At 35.9% G+C, this 26,409-nt stretch overlaps 1 protein-coding gene across 3 annotated transcripts in view; it reads left to right on the top strand.

Moving 5' to 3' along the window:
• The first annotated feature begins 1,780 nt into the window (after positions 1-1,780).
• LOC100371826 (protein mono-ADP-ribosyltransferase PARP14-like) overlaps positions 1,781-26,409 on the top strand; it is a 61,206-nt gene continuing 36,577 nt past the window's right edge. The window contains exons 1-11 of one of the 3 annotated variants that reach the window (XM_085506997.1): positions 1,781-2,205; positions 8,828-10,741; positions 10,952-11,341; positions 12,740-13,132; positions 13,827-13,933; positions 14,505-14,634; positions 14,983-15,219; positions 17,039-18,451; positions 23,556-23,695; positions 23,794-23,840; positions 23,951-24,089. In XM_085506997.1, coding sequence (XP_085363123.1) covers positions 2,016-2,205; positions 8,828-10,741; positions 10,952-11,341; positions 12,740-13,132; positions 13,827-13,933; positions 14,505-14,634; positions 14,983-15,219; positions 17,039-18,451; positions 23,556-23,695; positions 23,794-23,840; positions 23,951-24,089 — 5,100 coding nt within the window. In that variant the 5' untranslated portion in view covers positions 1,781-2,015. Of the gene's footprint in view, positions 2,206-8,827; positions 11,342-12,739; positions 13,133-13,826; positions 13,934-14,504; positions 14,635-14,982; positions 15,220-17,038; positions 18,452-23,555; positions 23,696-23,793; positions 23,841-23,950; positions 24,090-26,409 lie in introns of all 3 variants that reach the window. The other 2 variants (XM_085506996.1, XM_085506998.1) reach the window with 2 other exon arrangements.

Below are 26,409 nucleotides of genomic sequence, written 5' to 3' on the forward strand. Positions count from 1 at the left end.
AAGCATTCGACCGTGTTTGGAAAGATGCATTATTTCTTAAATTGCAAAACTTGGGGCTCTATCACGGGGGATATTCTCCTCCTCTAGGGTTCTCCACACGTGTCAGGGGGGAATCTCGTCTGGTCTCTCTATCGCGTCCCCTTGAGGTACGGGATCGGGTAAGTCACTTAAACTTTATAGTCAAATAGTACATACACAACGAAATACGTTTCAACTCTCGTCTTAGTCAGTCAGTCGAGCACTCTATAAGACACAGCGCCCTGGGGAAAAGTCCCCAAGACTATCGCAAGGCTGACCCAAGACTACCTCTAGACTGCGTCAAGACTCGCTTCAAGACTCTCCAAGACTCTCCCCAAGACTCTCTAGGACTCGTCTCTCTCCTGGTGTACTCGCCAAGACCAACTAAAACAACTTTATTTATTTTCAAAACTCTAACCAATTACAAAGCAGTAAAAAGACTCTATGGCGTAACCTTCAATCATACAGCCAATCACACTAAGTACTGAACACGTCATATCTTTTGATTAATCGTTCACTACATTAATAACTACGAATACCAACTGTCAGAAATAGTAGTCCGAATAGCGACGGTTATCTCGTAATTAGTTCCAAATAACTGAGTCGAGTTTCGTCCAGAACCTCAAATGGGCCGAAACGATGACAGACATAACACAGCCACATGCTAGTAATCAACTAATTAAGTCGATTATTAAACAGATACGTGCAAACAATTTCATCATAGCTCATTGGAAATTTCTATAATATTGTGAAGGCAATATAAAATTATTTTAAGAAGTCTACTGGTGTTAAGCAACAATGCAATATTTCACCAATACTATTTAATACATTCCCGAATGACCTACCTTATCTATTTAGTAAAAAAAAAATGATGACCCAGTCTTGATTGGTAAAAAACATATAAATTGTATCCAATATGCAAATGACTTAGTATTAGTCTTTAAGAACTCCCGAAGGTCTACCAAATTGTTCGAATAAACTAGCCAACTATTGTGAAAATGAAGTCTTGTACTGAACATAAAGAAAAATAAAGTAATGGTTTTTAATACTGGCAATAGAATTCTAAAAAGTCAAAATTTCTCAATTAATAACCAAAATATTGCAGCAGTGAGTGAATGCTGTTATTTAGACGCTATATTCACACCAAATGGGAAATTTAAATCGAATTTATTAATGTTAAAAAACAAAGCAACGAAAGCTTTATTCTCTATACACAAAACAAATTAAATCACTGTGTTTAAAGTTTTTTGACCAACCAATTTCACCAATTTTAATGTACGGGGCAGAAATCTGAGCTTATGATTTAGTAATAACCTAGAACATACCTGTAATCATTTTTATCTTTTCATTTAGCTGTTTTATTTTTTATGGTTTGCATTTTTATTATATTATTTACCATACTGCGCCCTCTGATGGCATAGTAATATAATAAAGTTATTATATTAGCGCCCTCATCCAATGCTAGCTTTACATTTCTGAATATTAGTAGTGTTGTAGGAGTTGGTATGTTTGAGGCAAAATTATTATTGCTTCATTTTCCATAGGCTGAAATAACATTGTATCTGGAAATGTTTTCAACTAAAATTAGACAATGGAAAAATCCAAGTTGTTTAATAATAGCCATCAATCACGTGATTATGACGGCATCGGGGATTCCCGGTATATTGAGGCGATTAGTTTTAGCCAATGATAAAAGGCCATCTTGCCCACGTGTTCAAATTTCCCAGAAAAACTAGGTCAGATTAGTTCCGCGTACAGTGTTGACACGGTCGGTGCCAGACGGGGTATTTAATTCTGAAGTTGTTGTATTTATCTGAAACGTTATCTCGTTTTAAGTTTTTAATTTGAATTTATTTCATTCGCTATCATGCGGTTAGTCATAATCAACGTCACAGTGTACCGTAATGTTTGTTGACACGACTTACTGAGCTTTCGTTTGGGCAGAGCTCTGACTTAGACTGGCCGAGATCGCGGAAACTGAGACACACTTCGTAAAAATGGCGTCCTCAAACTATTCGTCAAAATATTCATCAAATGCTGTTCTTGTATCCGGGTTTCCCGAATTTACGAATGAAGATAAATTGACGATCTATTTCCAGAGTCATCGAAGAAGTGGCGGCGGAGATGTCAACGGTGTTCTCATCAGACCGAACGGCACTGCAGTCGTGAAATTTTCAGAAAGCAGCGGTAAGTCAGCCCCCACCTTGTGGGGGTATTCACCTAGATTTTTTTTGGAGGGGGGGGGGGGTGCCCCACAACAAGGGAAAACCGGACCCAAAAGGGGCAACGTTGGTTTTTGCTAAAAAATTGCCTAAATTTTGCTAAAATTACCGAAAATCTTAAATTTCAAAAGAGTCAAAACGATCGGTTGGATTGCGAAAATGGTGGTCAAACCAGTGACGCATATTAGTATATGGTAACTATGGGTGAACACCACCACAACCCGGCAGTGATCCTCACGTCAAATCAGATAAGGAGTTCTTGTCGTAAATGGTGTGCGCAATTCTAGAAACAGAAAAGACCCACAATTTTAACTAAGTTTATTTTTTTATTTTTTATCAAACCCTGTTTAAAATTTCATCCACTGTTTACCTCAAGGATTCCTTGGCTGCTCAGCACTTATCTAACCCACAGGGCCTGATGATTTATTTGTGTGATTGATTAAAGCGGGGGAGTCGTCACCTGCGCATGCGTCAGATGTTCATAGCGTGTCATTGTTTACAAACAAGCCTCTACCCATGAACCTTTGCGTTTTTATCATGTGTTGTTATCATCGCCTTGGACTCAATTCCCGTGTGTGCGCAGGTGATAATCCCCTCCTGCTTTTATTGGTTACTGAAGTCAATACATTGACGTCTGTAGACGTCCCGTTACAGGGCCTTATCCTTGCTCAAAATAATAGGAATTAAAAAACAGTTTGATAATGTAAAGGACGACGTCAAAAGATCAATGTCGGATAAAAAACTTAATTCCTTTAGTTTCCCCCCCCCTCCACTGAAACTTAATTGATAAATAGTGATCATGGCGTCAGACGACATTCACCATTAAATACAAATTGACAATCGAACAGTAGTATGGCATAGCAGTTGGTTGTAGTAATGAAGCGGAATATACGTATGCGCAAACTGCTTTTCTGGGTTCTGCGCATGCTCTAGGTCCATGCCCTGAAATTGACCTCATTTGACGCACATATTTACACTCGAACCAAACCATTTTCGCGTCTTTGATGTTTTTTTTTCATTTTCTGTTATTTTTTCTATGATTGAATAGAAAAAAAAAGAACTACAAAGTCTCCAAGATTTTTATCTGACATCGATCTTTTGAGGTCGTCCCTAATGCAAGCATATATCATTAAATTTAACCATTAATTGGAGTTAATGATGAAGTATTCTGTGATGTGCTGCAGAGCCTTTCAGATTTTGGTTGATATGCCTACGGGTATGCAGAGACTGTCATTCCTTTCAGAAGCGTGTGTTCATCTGCGGTGTCATCAAAGCGATTGTTCTGATTGGTCAAGTTTTCAAATTTATAAATGTTTGTGTTTATGAAACATAAATTTGGTAAATGGCTTTTCTGAAAGACTGTAAGTCTTCACAAAAAACAAAACAAGTTTCTTGTCAAACTGTTTTTCAAAAATAGTGCAGTGAAGCGATTTTTTTCATTCTGCTAAAATATTTGTTGGCACACACATTTTTGCAGGTTTCATCACTTAGCCAACAGAGGGCGCTGTGCAGTGGTGAAATATGTGACAGCCCACACATTTTTCTATTGAGGCAAAATTGTTGAGAAGTAAAAAAAGAAATTGTATGAATTCTCTAATTCAAGGTATTCGGAGGATGTTATATAAGATACACAGACCTTGAAGGCAACAGTTACTTTGTGGAGACGACTCATACTAGCTCCAAGTATGCATCTCATTTATTAATAACCACATGTACAATGATGTCATAGTTATGAATATGTTAATGACCAATAATACTAAGTGCACTTGAATGTTACAGAGGTGAAATATAAGAATCACGTGATGTAATACTTACTCATTGAATTATGGCCATATTGTTAATGTGCCATTAATGTACATATAGTTTAAGAGTGCTTGATTTTTTATTTACTTATTGACTCTTACACAATCCCTGAAGGGAAAGAAAATGGTCACAAAGTACAAGGAGAAAAATATATATAAAATAAAAAAAAAATACTAAATAACAAATACAATCACTAAATTACTAAATAATACAAAATCTCTAAAATACTAACTAATATAAAATTACTAAATTGACAGCAGGCATTAAGATGTCAAGTAGGACCCTGCTTCCTGACTTTGAAGTGATAGTCCTGTCGTAGTACTGTAAAATCTGTATTAGAAGCCGCATACCTAATAAAAGCCGCACACATTCTTTCTGAACAATTAAGAACAAAAATTCATTATTTCTCATATGTGTAGATGCTGTAATAGAAGCCGCATCCCCTCTGTTGCATTGTACCATTTTAATAGAAGCCGTGGTTTTTAATACAGATTTTCCAGTAATACCATACCTTAATATACAATTTTCAGAAAAAAGTTAGGGTTGGTGGTAGGTTAGCGATTTCAAGGGTTTTATTCAGTTTCAGCATGTTTTGGAAGTTTTCAAACATTCTTAAAATAATAATTATTTACCAGCATAATATTCAAAATGGGGGCGTAAACCAAACTTCATGTCACTTATCAATGTCGTACACATTTATTAATAGATTGCTGTAAGGCCTACTATGATATACAGTGGCCCCTCGCTGAGTCGCAGGTGTTGGGATCCAAGCAAAAACCGCGACTTATCGAGGGCCGCATCTTACCGAGGGACGTCGTGAAAGAGGGAGGTCGTGCATTGAAAAACATATAAAAAGCACATATAAACGCTCGGTTTAGTTAATTGATGTATCATCACATGTGTCAGGCAGTATTCAAATAAAATCATGATTATGTTTGCTGTAAACATTGCGTTGATTATTTTGTTTGTGTCTGATATTATGTGGGCCGCTTGCTGTTGCTTGCGACTTCGACGGTAACAGCTTCCAAAATAAACCAGTTTCATCGCAATTATAAACATGTTCGTCAAAATAACCACCTTCATAAATAATTTCTCTCAGTTTTTCGGGAAAAGTTCCGACAGCGTCAATGTTCCCAGATCGAGCTTCACCTTGGATTGAGACTGCGTGTGTCGATAGCGTGTCTTCTTTGCCATCGCAAGAACCACCCTGAACTGGCCTTAAATTCAAAGTCGTCATATCTGAGTTGTATGCTTTGCATTGGGTGATGGGACCAGATAGTGGAGTTCCGGCAGACCGTTCTTAAAGAAACGTAAACAGCTTTATCGGTGTCATCATTGTCGGACACTTTCGCTTGTTTTTCTGTTCAGTCCCGCCTCTTGGTCAACTTTGAAAACAAATTTACTTTTCATTTTTTACCCACCCACGAATAGTGGGCTCAACCACGTGCAACCCTTAACTTGGTTTGACACGGTCGATCGCCGTGAGTTTATGGCGTACGAACAGGCTGTATAGCTTTCGCTTTGACATGCTGCTCAATTGAGAAATAGAGATCAGAATTCTCTGAATTCAACTCATTGTAGCGAGTTTTTGTAGAGGTACACCAAAATGGGACCGGCCAAGAAGTACGTACGGTCACTACTCGACACCCCTGTTGACACCTTGAGTAAGGCCACTGTTGCTCATTGCGTCTCAGCAATTGACGGAAAGTGGGTGTTAAGTTGTCTCTTTAACGGTTAGTTAAAAACACTATGCCACGAAACATTAGTCTTTGTACTTCAAAATTGCTGTCAAAACACAATAGAAATTTTGGGAGCCATCCAAGTACCCGCGACTTAGCCGAATCGCGACTTACCGAGGCGCGACTTAGCGAGGGGCCACTGTATCAGTAAATAAATAAATAGGGTATGCAACAAACTGCATGATTAATTAACTCGTTTTGAAATACCCATAGATGTTTTTGTAAATATTTATAAATGTAAGTTTAAATTCAAAAGAAAGGTTGTCATTGGCTAGTAGGATGTTCTTTTGTACCATTCTCTACGGATTAACTGGTTGCATATTGGATGATGCTGAGATCATTTTAAAATTATAGTCATCATCACCAGTGACGTCAGCATGTTCCCCCAAATTAACATGAGCAATACATTTTAGGCAATATAATTTATGAGTTTTGAGCTAAGTGAGTGTTGTTGTAACGCCTTGTACCATGTAAGTCTTTTAGTGCCTATACACGATGTTCCACATTATAGTTCCAGAAATTTACAGCCTTTAAATATTGCATGCTGACTTGTTTTAAAAAAAATTTCATTCATTTTGGCTGTCCATGGTGGCTTTCAGTCAGCGATGTATTAATAAGGCCCTTACTGTGAGTATTCTTGGTCTGTAGGAAAAGGGTTTGGGTCGTGGAGTAGAGTAGACTAAGACCAGGTTTGTCTAGTATGAATACAAAGCAGCAACTGTATTAATCATGAAAAATGAAAACTAAGCAACTAAATACTTATACAGGTCAATATTTGTATAGCAGAAATTGTAGGGTAGCATAAAATCGTAAAAACTACATATAGTTAGGCATCTATTCATCTTATCTTGGCCATGAAAGACACCAGACATTTTTGACTCCTGTGTGCGAAGCACAGAAAGGGAGTCTTTGCACTTAGTGTGTCTGTATGTGTGTGTGTGTGTGTGTGTGTGTGGGTGTGTGTGTGTGTGTGTGTATGCGTGTCCGACTGTTCCACTGATATCTCAAGAACCATACATCAGTTTTTGATGAAACTTGGTGCATAGATGCTCTGGGCCAATGCGCAGATTTGATTAGGTTTTGGTAAAAATCCATGCATATTAATTACCTAATTTGCATGATAATTAGCTGATTTTTAGCTGTTTCATGACTGTTCCACTGATATCTAAAGAACCACTCATTGGATTTTAATGAAACTTGGCACACAGATGCTCCAAACTAATGCGCAGATTTGATTAGTTTTGGGTAAAAATCTGTGCAATATTAATTACCTAATTTGCATAATGATTAATCAATTTTCGGCTTTTCCACTGATATCTCAAGTACTAATCATCACATTTCAATAAAACTTGGTACATAGATGTCATAGGACACTGCACAGACCTGATAGTTTTTAGGGTAATATGAGTACATATTAATTACCTAATTTGCATAATTAATTAATTTTCAGCTTTTGATATTTCAAGTACTAATCATCACATTTCAATGACACTTGGTACATAGATGTCATAGGACACTGCACAGACCTGATAGTTTTTAGGGTAATACGAGTACATATTAATTACCTAATTAGCATAATTAATTATATTTCAGCTTTTGATATTTCAAGTAGTAATCATCACATTTCAATGAAATTTGGTACATAGACATCATAGGACACTGCACAGACCTGATAGTTTTAGGCTAATATCAGTATATATTAATTAGCTAATTTGCATAATTAATTAATTTTCAGCTCTTGATATTTCAAGTAGTAATCATCACATTTCAATGACACTTGGTACATAGATGTCATAGGACACTGCACAGACCTGATAGTTTTTAAGGTAATATGAGTACATATTAATTATCTAATTAGCATAATTAATTAATTTTCAGCTTCTGATATTTCAAGTAGTAATCATCACATTTCAATGAAATTTGGTACATAGACATCATATGACACTGCACAGACCTGATAGTTTTAGGCTAATATCAGTATATATTAATTAGCTAATTTGCATAATTAATTAATTTTCAGCTTTTGATATTTCAAGTAGTAATCATCACATTTCAATGACACTTGGTACATAGATGTCATAGGACACTGCACAAACTAGTTTTTAGGGTAATATGAGTACATATTAATTATCTAATTTGCATAATTAATTAATTTTCAGCTTTTGATATATCAAGTAGTAATCATCATATTTCAATGAGACTTGCTACATAGATCTTCTAGGATTATGCAGAGACCTAATTAGTTTTAATTGGATATTAATTACCTAATTTGCATAATGTTCCACTGGTATATAAAGAACCACAAATTGGATTTTAATGAAACTTTTAAAGAGAACTATGCAGAAACCCAATTAGTTTTTGGTAAATATTTATGCTTATTAATCACCTAATTAACATAATTAATTAACACTGATATCTCAATTACTGATCATCACATTTGAATAAAATTTGGTACATAAATGCTCTAGGACAATAGACAGGCCTGATAAATTTTGGGTTAAAATTTGTTCATATTAATTCTCTAATTAGCATAATAATTCATAATTTTTTTGTTCTGTTCTGTTCATATTAGTTACCTGATGTACATAATTAGTTTTCAGCTTTTCTATCAATATCTCATGTACAGGTAATTTTGAATTAATTTTTAATGTGTCTTCAATACTCTCAGCACACGGGAGTTCTTTCTAAGCTTTCTTTGATTCCACATGGTCCCTGTTGTGTTCATTGAAAAAAAACTTGTTTTTTGTCTTGTTCTATAACAACTTGAGTCTGCTTTGGAATACATGTAAAAGGTCATACATTTTTGCAAGTCATGGAAATCACAAAATTATTTTGAGTGAACATTTCACCGGGGTACTACAAACAAGGCAAGACAGTAACTTTCACAAAATATTGTCCTCATGAACGTTATTATGAATCATGAAATTACAATAATTCATGGTAGTTAAAATTAAATTCATCTGACTCAAGGTGTTTTTTGAGATCAAATTTGTGTGCTACAAGAGACTGTTTGTGACTATAATGTATTGCTATGTTTTTTTACAGCTGCGACCAATGTTTTACAACGCGGACATGAATTTGGTGGTGAATCATTGGTGGTAAGGCACTGTCCTATTGAAATGGAACCTGATTTTGAAGACTCTGATGTGAGTGACAGCTCCAGTGATGATGAAATCGTGTCTCCTGCTAATGTTGATTCATCCAGCCAACCCCTTAATACTGTGGGTATGAGATATGACAAACCTAAGCCATTGTCAACATATTATGATTCGGATGATGACAGCGATGTTGAGCAGCCAACTGACAGTTTATGCAGTCATTTTCTCAACACTGTGCAGACACGAAGTGCCGATGATAACGACATGGGTCTCGATTTTGTGCAGCAAGAGCAACAGCGCTTACTTACCTTAACAGTTAAGAAAAACCAACAAAAACAAGCTGAGATGCTATATCGCTCTCAACTAGCAAAGAAGAATCTATCAACAGCAGAGGAACCAATTAAATTAAGAGAAGTTAGCACAATGGAAGAAGGGAAAGCTGAAGAAGAAGAGATGGAGGGAATTGCAGCAGAAAAAGGTCCATCAATGAATGTACAGGACAGAGTAAAAGTGGAAGAATATGGTAGACTGAAAATTGTAGAAACTCAACCCAATGATGGTTCAGATATAATCAGTGAGGATATGACTGGAACTTTTGTGTGTATACCTGGAACTGGTGAGGATATGACTGGAACTGGTGAAGGTGTGACTGGAACTGGTGAGGGTATGACTGGAACCGGTGGGGATATGACTGGAACTGATGGAGATATGATTGGAACCGGTGAGGGTATCACTGGAACTGGTGAGGGTATGACTGGAACTGGTGAAGGTATGACTGGAACTGGTGGGGATATGACTGGAACTGGTGAAGATATGACTGGAACTAGTGGGGATATGACTGGAACTGGTGAGAGTGTGACTGGAATTGGTGGGGATATGACTGGAACTGGTGAAGATATGACTGGAACTGGTGGGGATATGACTGGAACTGGTGAAGATATGACTGGAACTGGTGGAGATATGACTGGAACTGGTGAAGATATGACTGGAACTGGTGGAGATATGACTGGAACTGGTGAAGATATGACTGGAACTGGTGGAAATATGACTGGAACTGGTGAAGATATGACTGGAACCGGTGGAGATATGACTGGAACTGGTGAAGATATGACTGGAACTGGTGGAAATATGACTGGAACTGGTGGAGATATGACTGGAACTGGTGGAGATATGACTGGAACCGGTGGAGATATGACTGGAACTGGTGAAGATATGACTGGAACTGGTGGAAATATGACTGGAACCGGTGGAGATATGACTGGAACTGGTGGAGATATGACTGGAACCGGTGGAGATATGACTGGAACTGGTGAAGATATGACTGGAACAGGTGGAGATATGACTGGAACCGGTGGAGATATGACTGGAACAGGTGGAGATATGACTGGAACTGGTGGAGATATGACTGGAACCGGTGGAGATATGACTGGAACCGCCGGAGATATGACTGGAACTGGTGGAGATATGACTGGAACCGGTGGAGATATGACTGGAACAGGTGGAGATATGACTGGAACTGGTGGAGATATGACTGGAACCGGTGGAGATATGACTGGAACTGGTGGAGATATGACTGGAACTGGTGAAGATATGACTGGAACTGGTGGAGATATGACTGGAACCGGTGGAGATATGACTGGAACAGGTGGAGATATGACTGGAACTGGTGGAGATATGACTGGAACAGGTGGAGATATGACTGGAACTGGTGGAGATATGACTGGAACCGGTGGGGATATGACTGGAACTGGTGGAGATATGACTGGAACCGGTGGGGATATGACTGCAAGTGATGAGGATAACTTTTGTGGATGGGATATCATAGACTATAGCGATGATGACGTAACACAAACCAATGATAGTGATAACGAGGAACAACCAAGATCTGGTATCAGAGAGAATATAATCAATGTTGATGTGGTAGAAGACGAGAATGATGGGAACAGTGATGAAAATCGTCATGGTGATAATCACCACGGTCTGGAGGAAGAACATAGTGATAGTCTACATGGTGAAACTATGAGCAGAATAGATGATAATTTTTATGAGATGCCAATAGATGTGAGAGGAGTTGTGTACAGAAACCAACACAATGCTAATGATGAGGAGAAGGTAGATGATGAAAAGATGGACTTTGAGGAACGTAAACAGTCACAACTAGAGGTAAAAGATTGTAATGCTGATAATGTTGTTGAAGATGAGGCGGTTGTCATGGAGAAAATGGATGATAGTGGTTCATTTGACGTATTGAATCAAAATGAAAATGAAAAATCTTCAGAGAAATCGCCACAGGAATGCTCACCACCAGACCAAAAACCTGCACATTCTAGATTTAAACTTGCTGCGTATTTCCCACAACACAGTACTGATGAAAATAATTCTGCGTGGGATTACCATGCATTTACTCAGGACCCTGGTGTTAATTATAGTGATCCAAATATCAGCTGCTCTATGTACTCAGGTTAGTATAATCTGTTCATAATATAGCATGGATGATATATAACATTTTTCAGGATTTACTTGAAAATCTAAAAATCTAGTTAGATTCAATCGGGCTGAAAATACTAGTAAAACGTGTATAAAATGTCCTGTGAATAAATGAACTCTATCTCATTCAAATCTTCTTTTGTGAGATTTTGAGTGTGTTCATGATTGAACTGTAAGGGTGCTATTTATCATATTGTTTGTGATCTTGCATTGTTAGCAAATGTTTTAAAAAGTGTTTTAAATGTGCCTTTGAAATGATTGTGAGTTTTTATACTTCTATTTTTGTGATGTCCAAAAGCTATCCCCAAGTTATCTTGGATTTAAAAAAAACAGTTTGTTACCACTTTTTGAAAAATATTGAATTTTTAACATTCATAAGCTATATTAGTTACGGACTGGAATACTATTATTTGACCTCAGATTTCGAAATCTTGCTGGAAATAAACATTTTGCATGCACAAAAAAATCCAATTTCTCCATTCAATGGTTAAATTTCCACTTAAAGTCAAAGAAGTGTTATTTACAATGGGACAATATTTTGGAATTCATTGTAAGCCTCACAAAATAAATTTAAAACAAAAAAAGAGAAAAACTTCTTTTTAATTGTTCAGTTGTATAAAACGTGTCAAACTATCGTTATTACCATGTGGATACATATATTTTTCAGGTTATTTAACCATAACTTCGCTTCTGTTTATCAGATTTATTTCATTGTTGTATGTAATTATCAGTGTTTATTATCTCCAGTTATGTTGTCAAGATTGAGTAGTTGTAGTCAAAGTTTCTATAGATTTATGCTGTTTTCCTGACGCAAAGAAACACACTTTGGCCTGTATTCAGCCATTTCTATCAGTTTACATAAGTGTATTCTCCCTGATTGGTTCAATTAAAACAACCAATCATATTAATTGACGCCAAGGATTAAAATTCTAAAGTGTGAATCCAGCCTTGTCTTTAAATTGACAATTCTTTGTACTCCAAGTGATACATTGTTCTCAATCGTCCTAGTGTATGTAGTTTTCAACTAGCTTTATCTCGTTCCTGCACAACTGAATAAATGCGTGTTCACCATTAGAACATTGCACACTGGTATACCGTCTACTGCTTGATGTATCTACCGTCTATCTGGTGAGATTTAAAGATCCAATACTGTTTGTGGCAGTTTCCCCCACACAAACCAATTCTTCTTGATAAGTTAAAACATAATTACCGTACTATATCAAATACAGTGATTTTAATACCATGTTTTTCATCATACTATTAAAGTGAGTTTTTCTATCGTACTAATTAATGTACTAATAAATGTAATACTTTATGAAATAAATATAATAAAATCTTGATGTTTATTTATTCTACCTTTAATTTCAAATAGAATATGAAGTATTGCCTCCTGTAGAAGCAAAAATGGAAAAAAGACCGGAATCATTTACAATGCAATCATATTCTTCATCTTCATCTGATGATGATTACACCAGAGAGGACATGGACAGAAAGAAAGGACAATATGATTGGGAAGAAAAAAGCAGTGATGGGAGCTCCATTGTTGTTATACAAGATCAAGAACATATGAAAGAGTCAAAAGAAGATTCAGATTTAGATGAGGAGGATGTTGAAAATACGATTGAGGTCACAGATTTCTCTGCCAACACAACAGCAGAGCTTCTCGAAATGTATTTTGAAAACCGCAGAAAAAGTGGTGGTGGAAAAGTATTAAAAGTGGAGATTGCATCAGAGAAAGCGTATGTTACATTTGAAGATCCCAAAGGTAGGTATATCAAATGACAGTTGAAAAAGTTGACCAGTTACAACAAGAAAATTGGTCTCGCAAAATTAAAGTATACAGATGATAAGTGTATATTCTTGGGGACGGAGCTACGTCACAAGACGTTCTACGTTACTACGCCAGGCACCACTGTACATGCATTTCTATGGACTCTGTGTGCGCTGCTGTGGAACGCCGGTCGAGTCGGTGAAAATTTGAGAAAACAACACAAACTTAACTTTGAAGTAATCCTGAACAACAAAATTTATATATGTTACACACGTAGGGCTAATTTTGTTACACTGTTCAGAGGAGTCTCAACAAACATCCCAAAGTACCGTTTTCTGCGAGTTTTGGGCCTTTGTTTTCACCGCTAGGGTTGCCAGGCGGTGAAAATACCCGGATGTCCGCCCCGAGGATAGAAAAGAATGGAATGATTTGGAAGACTATTAATGTCCGACAATAACAAGCCAAATTTTAGCTCCAAATGCTTGTTCGCATTCACTGCGACTGATCTATGTGAACTATTTATTAAAATCTTGATGCATACAATTCACATGCTACATTATATATCATTTGTATTTTTAATAAATCAATAATTTGAATTAAAACTGCTCAGTGAAATTCACTAGTTTGGTATTCCCTGTTACATAATATTTAAGCATGTAATAAAATTACTAAACTTGATTGTTTTTAGTAATTGACACTGTACTACAGAAAACTCATCTACTGAATAAGTGTAATCTCAAAGTGAGAATAGCACCACCCTTACCACCCAGAGACAAGAGGAAAGTTGTAGTCAAGGTAACAATAGCAGATTTGTTTTGATATTTGAATATTACGTGTACTATGTATTAAACTCATTAATAATTCATAGTCTTACCTAAACATGTCATCATGTCACTGTGCTCTTATTTAAAAGTTTTGTTAACTATACAATGTATGTTAATAACAATGATGTAAGCAGCTTTAGCATCATATGTTCCGAATTCAATCATGTTTTAGCAAATGTTACAAGGCATCCATTAGGCCAAAAAAAACAACAACTTATGTTGCCCTCAAGTCGGAAAATTGAAAAATTGGGTCGGTCGGTCGGATTTTTTTTTTAAACTCGTGAAAACTAAGGGTATCGTGAATAGCTGAGGTATATGGGGAAAAAAACCCGTGACCCGATATTTCATATTTTTCGGTCGGTCGCTGAGGGCAACTTTAGTCCACTCTTTAATATGTCTCTCGCTATATGCATAAAGCTGAATGCTGATTGGATAATGTGATCATTTTGAAATTATATCCATCTGCTACATTGACGTCAAAATTACAACGGTTACAATTACCACTTTGCGTGTAATAGTTAAGTCTTGTTTTTAAATTTAAGAATATATCGGAGAAAACTACAAGAGATGGGCTTGAGCTATATATGGAGAATATTAGTGGTTGCGATGTCGAAAAAATAGAAAACGCCTTAGAAGCTGATGTTGCTATGGTAACATTTAAAAGCCCACCAGGTAATGAACAGAATATTCTAGATATTCTATAATTCAAATAATTCTTTTCAAAAATCAAGAATGATGGTATGATGTAATGTGATATAAAGTTATTTATTAAACCATAGACTTTCTTATAGAGGGTCTATGATTAAACACAGCGAGGTCCCACCTCTCCCTGCTATGTGCCAGTGAAGTCCCTCCCCACCCCGAACAAAGTGATACATTGTAGGTATTTTTCAACTTGATGCAAACTTATTTAATGTGATTTTATCGACAAAAAATTGGCCTTTATTTATAGTAGACATACAGACACTTGTGTTAAAAGTGTTCATGAAGACAGTATTGTTTGTTTGTTATTTATTTCAGATTATGACAAAATGTTTGATAAGATATCAAAGCGAGCACTCGATGGTAGTTTCCTGTATTTACATCCAGTATCAGTGACAAATTCTATTCTAGTAGCTGGTATCAGTCAGTCCACGAGTACGGACACTTTGGAGTTATATTTTGAGAATAAACGACGAAGTGGTGGTGGTGATGTTCAAGATACGAGTTATGATTCAGATACCAACACAGCAGTTGTACAATTTGAGGATCCTAAAGGTGAATGTAATGCCATTACAACATTAAAACTTTCATTGTCAAGTTTTAAGCTCAATAGACTACAGGTTTGCTGAGCTATACCGATGATGCTGTGTCTGGCGTCTGTCTGTTTGGATGTCTTGATGTTGGCACTGAACCGTTTGAATTGATTTTTATTGTGTAGCTTTGATAAGTGTAGATTGTTCATGAGAAGTCCAAAATTATTCAAATTATTTACCAAAACTATAAAAACGCTTGAATGACTTTTACTATGACATTATTAGGACTACTGTGCTGATATTGATAATGCACATGCATTCCCTATTTTTGGCAAATATTTTTAGTGAATATTTTTGCCATTTTTGGTAAAACATGCTATTCTTGACTTCTTCTTGAAAATTGGTATTTAAGTATTGTTCATTTTGTGGCGATTCTCAGTTTTTCGTGAAAAAATGCTATTTTCAACTTTTTGAAAAATACCAGCTACATGTAGTTGCTTTGATACTTGGTATGTAGGTGACTTGGGTGGACCTTTGTCAGATTTATGCATTTGATGATAGTATTTTCTATTTACATTTTTAGCAAATATTTTTGTCATTTTCAGTAAAAATTGCTATTTTTGACATTTTCTTGAAAAATACCAGCTTAATTACTTGGCATGGTTTGTAACAAGTTGATAACAATTGCAATTTCCATAGCAACAACCATATAAACTTACCATGGCTATGATTTAAAACATTATGGTAACAATAACCATGACAAATCACTATAAAATAATAAATATATCACCACATAGAACATTATCAACTTTATTTTGAGGAAGACACTCTACAAAGACAGTTGGAGCTATTTAAACCATGAGGTTGCTTGTTTTAGTCTGGGGCAAATCAATAATAACTCTGAAGCTGATAAAGTTTTGATGGAAATCCACTAAATCTAAATTTGGGAATAATAATGATCGGTTTTTAATATATTCAACATATTCTTGCCTGAAGCAAGTGCAGTAATCTGCATATGACAAGGTGTGTATTTATTGGTGTGTGCAAGGCACAAAGTGGGAGTCAATGAAATTTACTTCATCTGTGCAGGTATCTGTATGGATGTCTGTGTGTCTGTTCCACTAATATCTCAAGAACCAATCATTGGATTTTGTTGATGGTTTGTGGTAATGCAGACCTGATAAGGTTTTGGTGGAATTCTGTGTATGTTACTGATATATTTATATTATAGTGTTTTGCACTACTCTACTTTCAAATGAAATGCCATTCTGTTTTGGCAAATCCATTGAACGTCAGGCCAATTTGTTTGTTAAATTTAGACCAATCATTGGATTTTGTTGATGGTTTGTGGTAATGCAGACCTGATAAGCTTTTGGTGGAATTCTGTGTACATTACTGATATATTTATATTATAGTGTTTTGCACTACTCTACTTTCAAATGAAATGCCATTCTGTTTTGGCAAATCCATTGAATGTCAGGCCAATTTGTTTGTTAAATTTGGACCAAGTGGGTGTAATTTCTCATTAGCTACAGGTTTTGATTGAAATTTGTGAAAAAATTTTGTGTACTGGTATTCAGTTTGTGAAAGATGACAACTAGTTGACCTGAAAGACTTGTGTACTGGTATTCAGTTTGTGAAAGATGACAACTAGTTGACCTGAAAGACTTAGCAATAGGAAATTATGTTCATTTGGTCAAGAAAAAACATAAATGTCTTACTGGTAAATGTTGCCCAAAACTTTGGCGAGAAATGATGGTGCTGAAATTGTTAAACACTAAATTATGTTTTCATTGGAAGTTTTTACTTAACAGAAACTATAATTTATATTTATCCTCCAGTTGTAGAGAATGTTTGTCAGAATCGTCATATACTGAATGGTGCTGACCTTACTGTAGTTGCTTATCATGAGTGTTTTGGTCCACCAGCCTGCATGAGTGAATTCTTCAAACCAAATTTACCTGATCCCTTCACAATAGAGGTTGATCCAAACATTATTGAATTCATTAAAAACGCTGGATGCCAACGAGTCAGTGATTTTGACGAGATGATGAAACTACTTAAGGTGTCTTTAATTTGGGATGGTGATAAAAATGAGGTCGTCGTCATGCCAACTTTGACCCTTGATTTAGATGACATCAAAACATTGATCAATGTCTGGGAGTCGCAAGCAAAAGATGCGATAGAGGAATTTCTGGATGATTTTTCCAGCAGAGAGATAAAATCTCCCGTTGAATCCTGGCAGGAAATCTGTACTCGACTGGAAGAGATAAAGAGCGCTTCGATGGCATCGGAATTATGGATCGCTAAGGACGATACTAATAAATCTCTTACAATCACTGGTTTGAAAGCAGCAGTTTCCATGGCAATAAATTCATACCAGAAAATCGCTAAAGAGATTGAAGAGAAGATGAAGTACGAAGCAACTATAATTACTGACCAGTGTAGCAGTGTAAAGCGAGAAAAACTACAGCTGCTGCAGGCTAGGTCTGATGCAGTGAGTATAGATGAAAACATTAAAATGGACATTGCACCAGATCAGGGCAGCGTCATGTTTCGTGGACCCTCAATGTCTGTCACAGGAAGCAAACTGAAGATTCTAGAAATGCTGGCTAACATGGTTGACAAGGAGTTGAAATTATCAGATGATATTGTGAGATTGATGCAATCCAAGAGAGGTTATAACTATGTGATGCAGTCATTGAAATGCCATGTTGTGGTAACCTTTGAACAAGGGCTGGTGAAAATTACTGGGTGTAACAAACAAGATTGTGACAGCGCGTACTCCATTATAAAAGACCTAATAAGGAAGGATACAATTCAAGTTCTTGAAGAGTGGATTTACCTTCTAAGGGGCAGTGAGCTTGCCAAGTTATTAAATAATCTGACAGCTGACTGTTTGGTGGATTTCGAAATTATTATGGATAAAAAGGCAATTATCAGTATGGTGGGATCCGATAATGACCTTCGAAAGGCAAAGCAGGATATCTTAACTTTCCTGAGGATGAATGCTATAACACCAGTCACTGTGCCTGTTAAACACACAACAGAATTAGAACTCTTGTTTTCATCACATTGTAGGGAATTCATTAATGGCATAATGGAGGGATTACGCAATGATCATGTTAAGATCAGTCAAATTCCTGGAGGTGTATTAATTGAAGGGACAGATCATGGAGTTAAGAATGCTAAACTAAGTATATCAGCTGTCCTTAAAGCATTTGAAACTGGGAAGAAAACAATTAGTAAACCAGGTACTGATGTGATGTGATGGTTTGATGTAATGTGATATTGCATGATGTGATGGTTTGATATATTGTGATATGGTTTGATGTGATATGGTGTGATGTGATGGTATGATGTATTGTGATATGCTGTGATGTGATGTGATGGTACGATGTGATGTGATGGTATGATGTAATGTGATATAGTGTGATGTGATGGTATGAAGTAGTGTGATATTGTGTGATGTGATGGAATGATGTAATGTGATACAGTGTGATGTGATGGTATGATGTAATGTGATATAGTGTGATGTGATGTGATGTGATGGTATGATGTAATGTGATATAGTGTGATGTGATGGTGTGATGTAATGTGATATGGTGTGATGTGATGGTATGATGTAATGTGATATAGTGTGATGTGATGGTGTGATGTAATGTGATATAGTATGATGTGATGATATGTTGTAGTGTGATGTGATGGTATGATGTAATGTGATATAGTGTGATGTGATGGTATGAAGTAGTGTGATATTGTGTGATGTGATGTAATGTGATATAGTGTGATGTGATGTGATGTGATGGTATGATGTAATGTGATATAGTGTGATGTGATGTGATGTGATGGTATGATGTAATGTGATATAGTGTGATGTGATGGTGTGATGTAATGTGATATGGTGTGATGTGATGGTATGATGTAATGTGATATAGTATGATGTGATGATATGATGTAGTGTGATGTGATAGTATGATGTAATGTGATATAGTGTGATGTGATGGTATGATGTAATGTGATATAGTGTGATGTGATGGTATGATGTAATGTGATATGGTATGATGTGATGGTATGATGTAATGTGATATAGTATGATGTGATGGTATGATGTAATGTGATATTGTGTGATGTGATGGTATGATGTAATGTGATATAGTATGATGTGATGGTATGATGTAATGTGATATAGTGTGATGTGATGGTATGATGTAATGGGATATGGTATGATGTGATGGTATGATGTAATGTGATATTGTGTGATGTGATGGTATGATGTAATGTGATATAGTGTAATGTAATGGTATGATGTAATGTGATATTGTGTGATGTGATGGTATGATGTTATGTGATATGGTATGGTGTGATGGTATGATGTAATGTGATATAGTGTGATGTGATGGTATGATGTAATGTGATGTAGTGTGATGTGATGGTATGATGTAATGTGATGTGATGTGATGGTATGATGTAATGTGATATAGTGTGATGTGATGGTATGATGTAATGTGATATAGTGTGATGTGATGGTATGATGTAATGTGATATAGTGTAATGTAATGTTATGATGTAATGTGATATTGTGTGATGTAATGGTATGATGTAATGTAATATGGTATGATGTGATGGTATGATGTAATGTGATATAGTATGATGTGATGGTATGATGTAATGTGATATTGTGTGATGTGATGGTATGATGTAATGGGATATGGTATGATGTGATGGTATGATGTAATGTGATATTGTGTGATGTGATGGTATGATGTAATGTGATATAGTGTAATGTAATGGTATGATGTAATGTGATATTGTGTGATGTGATGGTATGATGTAATGTGATATGGTATGGTGTGATGGTATGATGTAATGTGATATAGTGTGATGTGATGGTATGATGTAATGTGATATAGTATAATGTGATGGTATGATGTAATGTGATATAGTATGATGTGATGGTATGATGTAATGTAATATTGTGTGATGTGATGGTATGATGTAATGTGATATGGTATGATGTAATGGTATGATGTAATGTGATATGGTATGATGTAATTTGATATAGTATGATGTGATGGTATGATGTAATGTGATATAGTATGATGTGATGGTATGATGTAATGTGATATTGTGTGATATGATGTGATGTGATGGTATGATGTAATGTGATGTGATGTGATGTGATGGTATGATGTAATGTGATATAGTGTGATGTGATGGTATGATGTGATGTGATATGGTATGATGTGATGGTATGATGTAATGTGATATAGTGTGATGTGATGGTATGATGTAATGGGATATGGTATGATGTGATGGTATGATGTAATGTGATATTGTGTGATGTGATGGTATGATGTAATGTGATATAGTGTAATGTAATGGTATGATGTAATGTGATATTGTGTGGTGTGATGTGATGGTATGATGTAATGTGATATGGTGTGGTGTGATGGTATGATGTAGTGTGATGTGATGGTATGATGTAATGTGATATAGTGTAATGTAATGGTATGATATAATGTGATATTGTGTGATGTGATGGTATGATGTAATGTGATGTGATGTGATGGTATGATGTAATGTGATATGGTATGGTGTGATGGTATGATGTAATGTGATATGGTATGATGTGATGGTATGATGTAATCTGATATAGTATGATGTGATGGTATGATGTAATGTGATATTGTGTGATGTGATGGTATGATGTAATGGGATATGGTATGATGTGATGGTATGATGTAATGTGATATTGTGTGATGTGATGGTATGATGTAATGTGATATAGTGTAATGTAATGGTATGATGTAATGTGATATTGTGTGATGTGATGGTATGATGTAATGTGATATGGTATGGTGTGATGGTATGATGTAATGTGATATAGTGTGATGTGATGGTATGATGTAATGTGATATAGTATAATGTGATGGTATGATGTAATGTGATATAGTATGATGTGATGGTATGATGTAATGTAATATTGTGTGATGTGATGGTATGATGTAATGTGATATGGTATGATGTAATGGTATGATGTAATGTGATATGGTATGATGTAATTTGATATAGTATGATGTGATGGTATGATGTAATGTGATATAGTATGATGTGATGGTATGATGTAATGTGATATTGTGTGATATGATGTGATGTGATGGTATGATGTAATGTGATGTGATGTGATGTGATGGTATGATGTAATGTGATATAGTGTGATGTGATGGTATGATGTGATGTGATATGGTATGATGTGATGGTATGATGTAATGTGATATAGTGTGATGTGATGGTATGATGTAATGGGATATGGTATGATGTGATGGTATGATGTAATGTGATATTGTGTGATGTGATGGTATGATGTAATGTGATATAGTGTAATGTAATGGTATGATGTAATGTGATATTGTGTGGTGTGATGTGATGGTATGATGTAATGTGATATGGTGTGGTGTGATGGTATGATGTAGTGTGATGTGATGGTATGATGTAATGTGATATAGTGTAATGTAATGGTATGATATAATGTGATATTGTGTGATGTGATGGTATGATGTAATGTGATGTGATGTGATGGTATGATGTAATGTGATATGGTATGGTGTGATGGTATGATGTAATGTGATATGGTATGATGTGATGGTATGATGTAATCTGATATAGTATGATGTGATGGTATGATGTAATGTGATATAGTATGATGTGATGGTATGATGTAATGTGATGTGATGTGATGGTATGATGTAATGTAATATTGTGTGATGTGATGGTATGATGTAATGTGATATGGTATGATGTAATGGTATAATGTAATGTGATATGGTATGATGTAATTTGATATAGTATGATGTGATGGTATGATGTAATGTGATATAGTATAATGTGATGGTATGATGTAATGTGATATAGTATGATGTGATGGTATGATGTAATGTGATATAGTATGATGTGATGGTATGATGTAATGTGATATTGTGTGATGTGATGGTATGATGTAATGTGATGTGGTATGATGTAATGGTATGATGTAATGTGATATAGTATGATGTAATGTGATATAGTATAATGTGATGGTATGATGTAATGTGATATGGTATGATGTGATGGTATGATGTAATGTGATATAGTGTGATGTGATGGTATGATGTAATGTGATATAGTGTGATGTGATGGTATGATGTGATGTGATGGTGTGATCACAGTCAGCTGGCGCATACGTGATATTAAAAAAAATACGATATTTACTATATGGGGGCCGCCATCTTGAATGACGCATAAAACTAAATAAAAGACAAGTTGTGAAACGCGTTTTTCAGATTCCTACAAATCAGGACAAAAATACCAATCTTTCACAAAAATACGGTCCGTTGGGGTTATATTAAGCCAACCGATAACAAAATTCGGCCGAATTCGTCGTTTTTGTGTGGAAAAATTCCTTTGCATACGAACATCTAATTACGCGAAGAACCTAGAACACTTTCCTGGGGTATTTAAAACTAAAAATTGGCATTCCAGCTCAGCAGCCAATCAGCGACGGCCTAACGCTTAGATGACAATTTCCGTTTCAAATACCCCGGCTTAGTGTTCTATGTTCTTCGCGTAATTAGGTGTTCGTATGCAAGGGATTTTCCCACATAAAAACGACGAATTAGGCCGAATTTTGTTATTGGTTGGCTTAATATAACCCCAACGGTCCGTATTTTTGTGAAAGATTGGTATTTTTGTCCTGATTTGTAGGAATCTGAAAAACGCGTTTCACAACTTGTCTCTTATTTAGTCATTATGCGTCATTCAAGATGGCGGCCTCCATATAGTAAATATCGTATTTATTTTAATATCACGTGTGCGCCAGCTGACTGTGGGTGTGATGTGATGTGATGTGATGTGATGTGATGGTATGATGTGATGTGATGGTATGATGTGATGTGAAGGTATGATGTAATGTGATATAGTGTGATGTGATGGTTTGATGTGATGTGATGGTATGATGTAATGTGATGGTATGATGTGGTGTGATGGTATGATGTGATGTGATGATATGATGTAATGTGATATAGTGTGATGTGATGGTATGATGTGATGTGATGGTATGATGTGATGTGATCGTATGATGTAATTTGATATAGTGTGATGTGATGGTATGTTGTAATGTGATATTGTGTGATGTGATGGTATGATGTAATGTGATATAGTGTGATGTGATGGTATGATGTGATGTGATGGTATGATATGGTATGATGTAATGTGCTATAGTGTGATGGCAATCATATTATTATACTAGTACTGGTATTTAGTAAATGTGATGTGATGTGGAAAACAAATATAGAAATTTGTACGATTTTTATTTCTCAGGAATAAGAAAGCTGATTGGAAATGAACAGAATATTAGATGGTTAAAGATGGTGGAGAAAGACCATTTCTGTGCAATAGAAGTGGAGAAAGGAACGGATGATTCCATGGTTCCAGGAAAAGCAAGCAGCAAACCAGTACCAGTAAGTACAGAGGATTGTAAACCTAATATTAATGTAATAATTCAATCATCAATTTCTATAATTTCAAAATGTGATACAATTGTATTTTTTTATTATAGGCTCTACAACTAAGTAGATCTATAGATGTAACAACTATAGCTGACAGGTAAATATAATGTCTCAGTTAAAGCTGTGTTATCTGATATATTTGGTTGTAGCATTTGGCATATAAAGTAGTATGTTTTTATTTATTTTTATATTATATATATTTTGCAGTGATGAGCCAGTTTTTCCTCAACATCGTCATCACTCAAGTGCTAAATATAAGGTTATACCAAGGAGAAATCCAAATAAACTTAGTACACCAGAAGGTATAGATGTAATATTAAAAGATGGAGACCTTACCCAGGAACAGGTAAGTGCTACATTCTTAACTACACAATATTGAAAGACTATAATTTGCGAAACTAACCAGAGCTGTTGGTTCAATATTTAAGTTTTAAACTATCAACATACAGTACAGTTCTCGCGGAAGCTTTGGCTTCACTTCAGCGTCAGCTTCGCTTCAGCATCGCATCATTATGGCATTGTTATGGCTTCAGCATCGCTTCAATGTCGCGACATTAAAAAGTTAGGCGATTATCGCTTCGCTTCATTGTGGCCTCATTATGGCGACAATGTGGCATCAGCATCGCTTCATCTAACAAAGAAGTACTGTACTCATTTCTCCCAAACCTCTTGACCGCTTCCGCTTTTGACCGGTCAATTTCCGTTTTATTTTCGACCGTGCAACAATTCGGACTACTAAAAATTTTCTGGTTTTCATAGATCAGTTACTAGTTTAGTAACCGTGCATAGATGTTGAACAACCGTCAAAAGTTCAAATACTTTTTGTTTTAACTATCTATAATTATATGCACGCAATCTGACCCTTTGACCTAGATTTGGCTGGGATTGAATATTTTATTTTAGACAATATTCCGACGTGACGCACTGCTACAAAATGTATTCAACAGAAGTACAACATGGTTGTCTGGGTTTCTTTTCCTGATGCGTTGAGTTTACGATTTGTATAATTATTGTTGTTTCCCCCCAAGCAGAAGACAAGCCGAAGGACCATGAAGCTATTTAAATTAGAATTCCCACGCATGGACGTGGACTGAGTGAAAGAAAATATTTCTAAGGCTAAAATAAAAATGACCTACTATTACACCTCTTTGTGTATTTGTCAATTTTGTATATATTTGGTATGACCGTATGATCGTAAATACCTAGAAAAATCTCGTCTTTCGTTAATAATTTCATTTGTATGAAATGTCTACCGACCATAATTTGTTTCTTCAAACGGTCCCGACGTCCGTCATTCAACACAATCAGCAATTATTTATCGCAATTCATTGGGATCATGTCCCGTAATTTGCGGGCTGTATAACCAAATAATTAAACAAGTACTATTTATTGTATTTTTGTTTTACCTTGCGAAACTACAACAGAGCGTAGAGTTGTCACGGTTAAATAGTCGCCTTGAAATCGATGGAACTTCAACTACTAGTATCCATTTCTCACCTTGAAATAAAAAAAATCGAAGAGCATCGGGGGATATATTATTAACCAGTCTTACGAATCGCTAGCTTTATTTTATTCGAATTCATAAAATTCACGAGTTTTCGACATTTGTTGGCAACTTCCGCGCTAAAATGGTTGAAAATGTGGGTGTGGTTTTCTCGCAAAGTCCTGTTGATAATACGGACTAATATGGTTCTGTGACCCAGGTCGTGCTCCGATCAGGTGACTCTCAGCCAATCAATGATGTTGTAACAAAACATATTTAACGCAAATTGAAGGGTCGCCGTACCATCCAATCTCCATCGTCGATTCACAAAGGTTTTTTTTCGCAATTATTCACTGAAAAACATCGGTATATTTTGACAAACGGATGGGATTTTACCTCAGTTCAAAAAAAAGAAAGAGAAAAAAAAACAGGGCTGAGATACAAATCAGTTTTGCAAGTTGGGAAATAAGGTAAACCAGACTGGGGTCGATGATTTTCAGTATCGAAGGACTTCCGTGTGAATCATGATTTTCAAATTGTTCATCGGCTGGTGACCAAATATTTACGGCCACACTAAATGGACACGTTTTTTTTCTGAAGCCCAATAAATTATTTCTGCATGTCAAGCGCTATTCGATTTTTTACAGGGCATGTGGCTCGTTTTCATTCGAAAATACGTTTGTGAGAATACTTTTAAAGTACGTATAGATCGAGCTCAGATCACTGATCGTGACTTAATTTTGAGAATTGGTTGTCAAATTTTACCAGACCGACGCCATCACAACCATCCAATCATATGTTGGAAATGTACGCACTTGTTTTGGAACTTTGTATCAAGATGACTGGCGACGACGCCGACGCACCAGGCGGCGTACGTGTGTATTGCATGTTTTAGTAGTCCGGGCATGGGGTCGGACTCGGCTAAAACTAAACGAAACACAGAAAAATACCACCGAAATGAGGAATCTGAATCTGCTCTTCTAGCAGCAAATAAAATGAGCGAAAAAAGGTAAATTTTGTAACAAGAACAGTTTCACAGCAAATTGTGTTGTATCAGAACGACGATCTCATCGTGTGATTTGAATTTATCACGATTTTCCTTCCAGTCAATATGAAACTCGTCACTTTGCCGATTGTAATGTACTTCGCAAAGTTTTTGGTGCCCAATACTCGCAACACTAAA

Source organism: Saccoglossus kowalevskii, chromosome 13, assembly GCF_978046115.1.
Source record: "Saccoglossus kowalevskii chromosome 13, keSacKowa6.1, whole genome shotgun sequence".
Classification (NCBI taxonomy): Eukaryota; Metazoa; Hemichordata; class Enteropneusta; family Harrimaniidae; genus Saccoglossus; species Saccoglossus kowalevskii.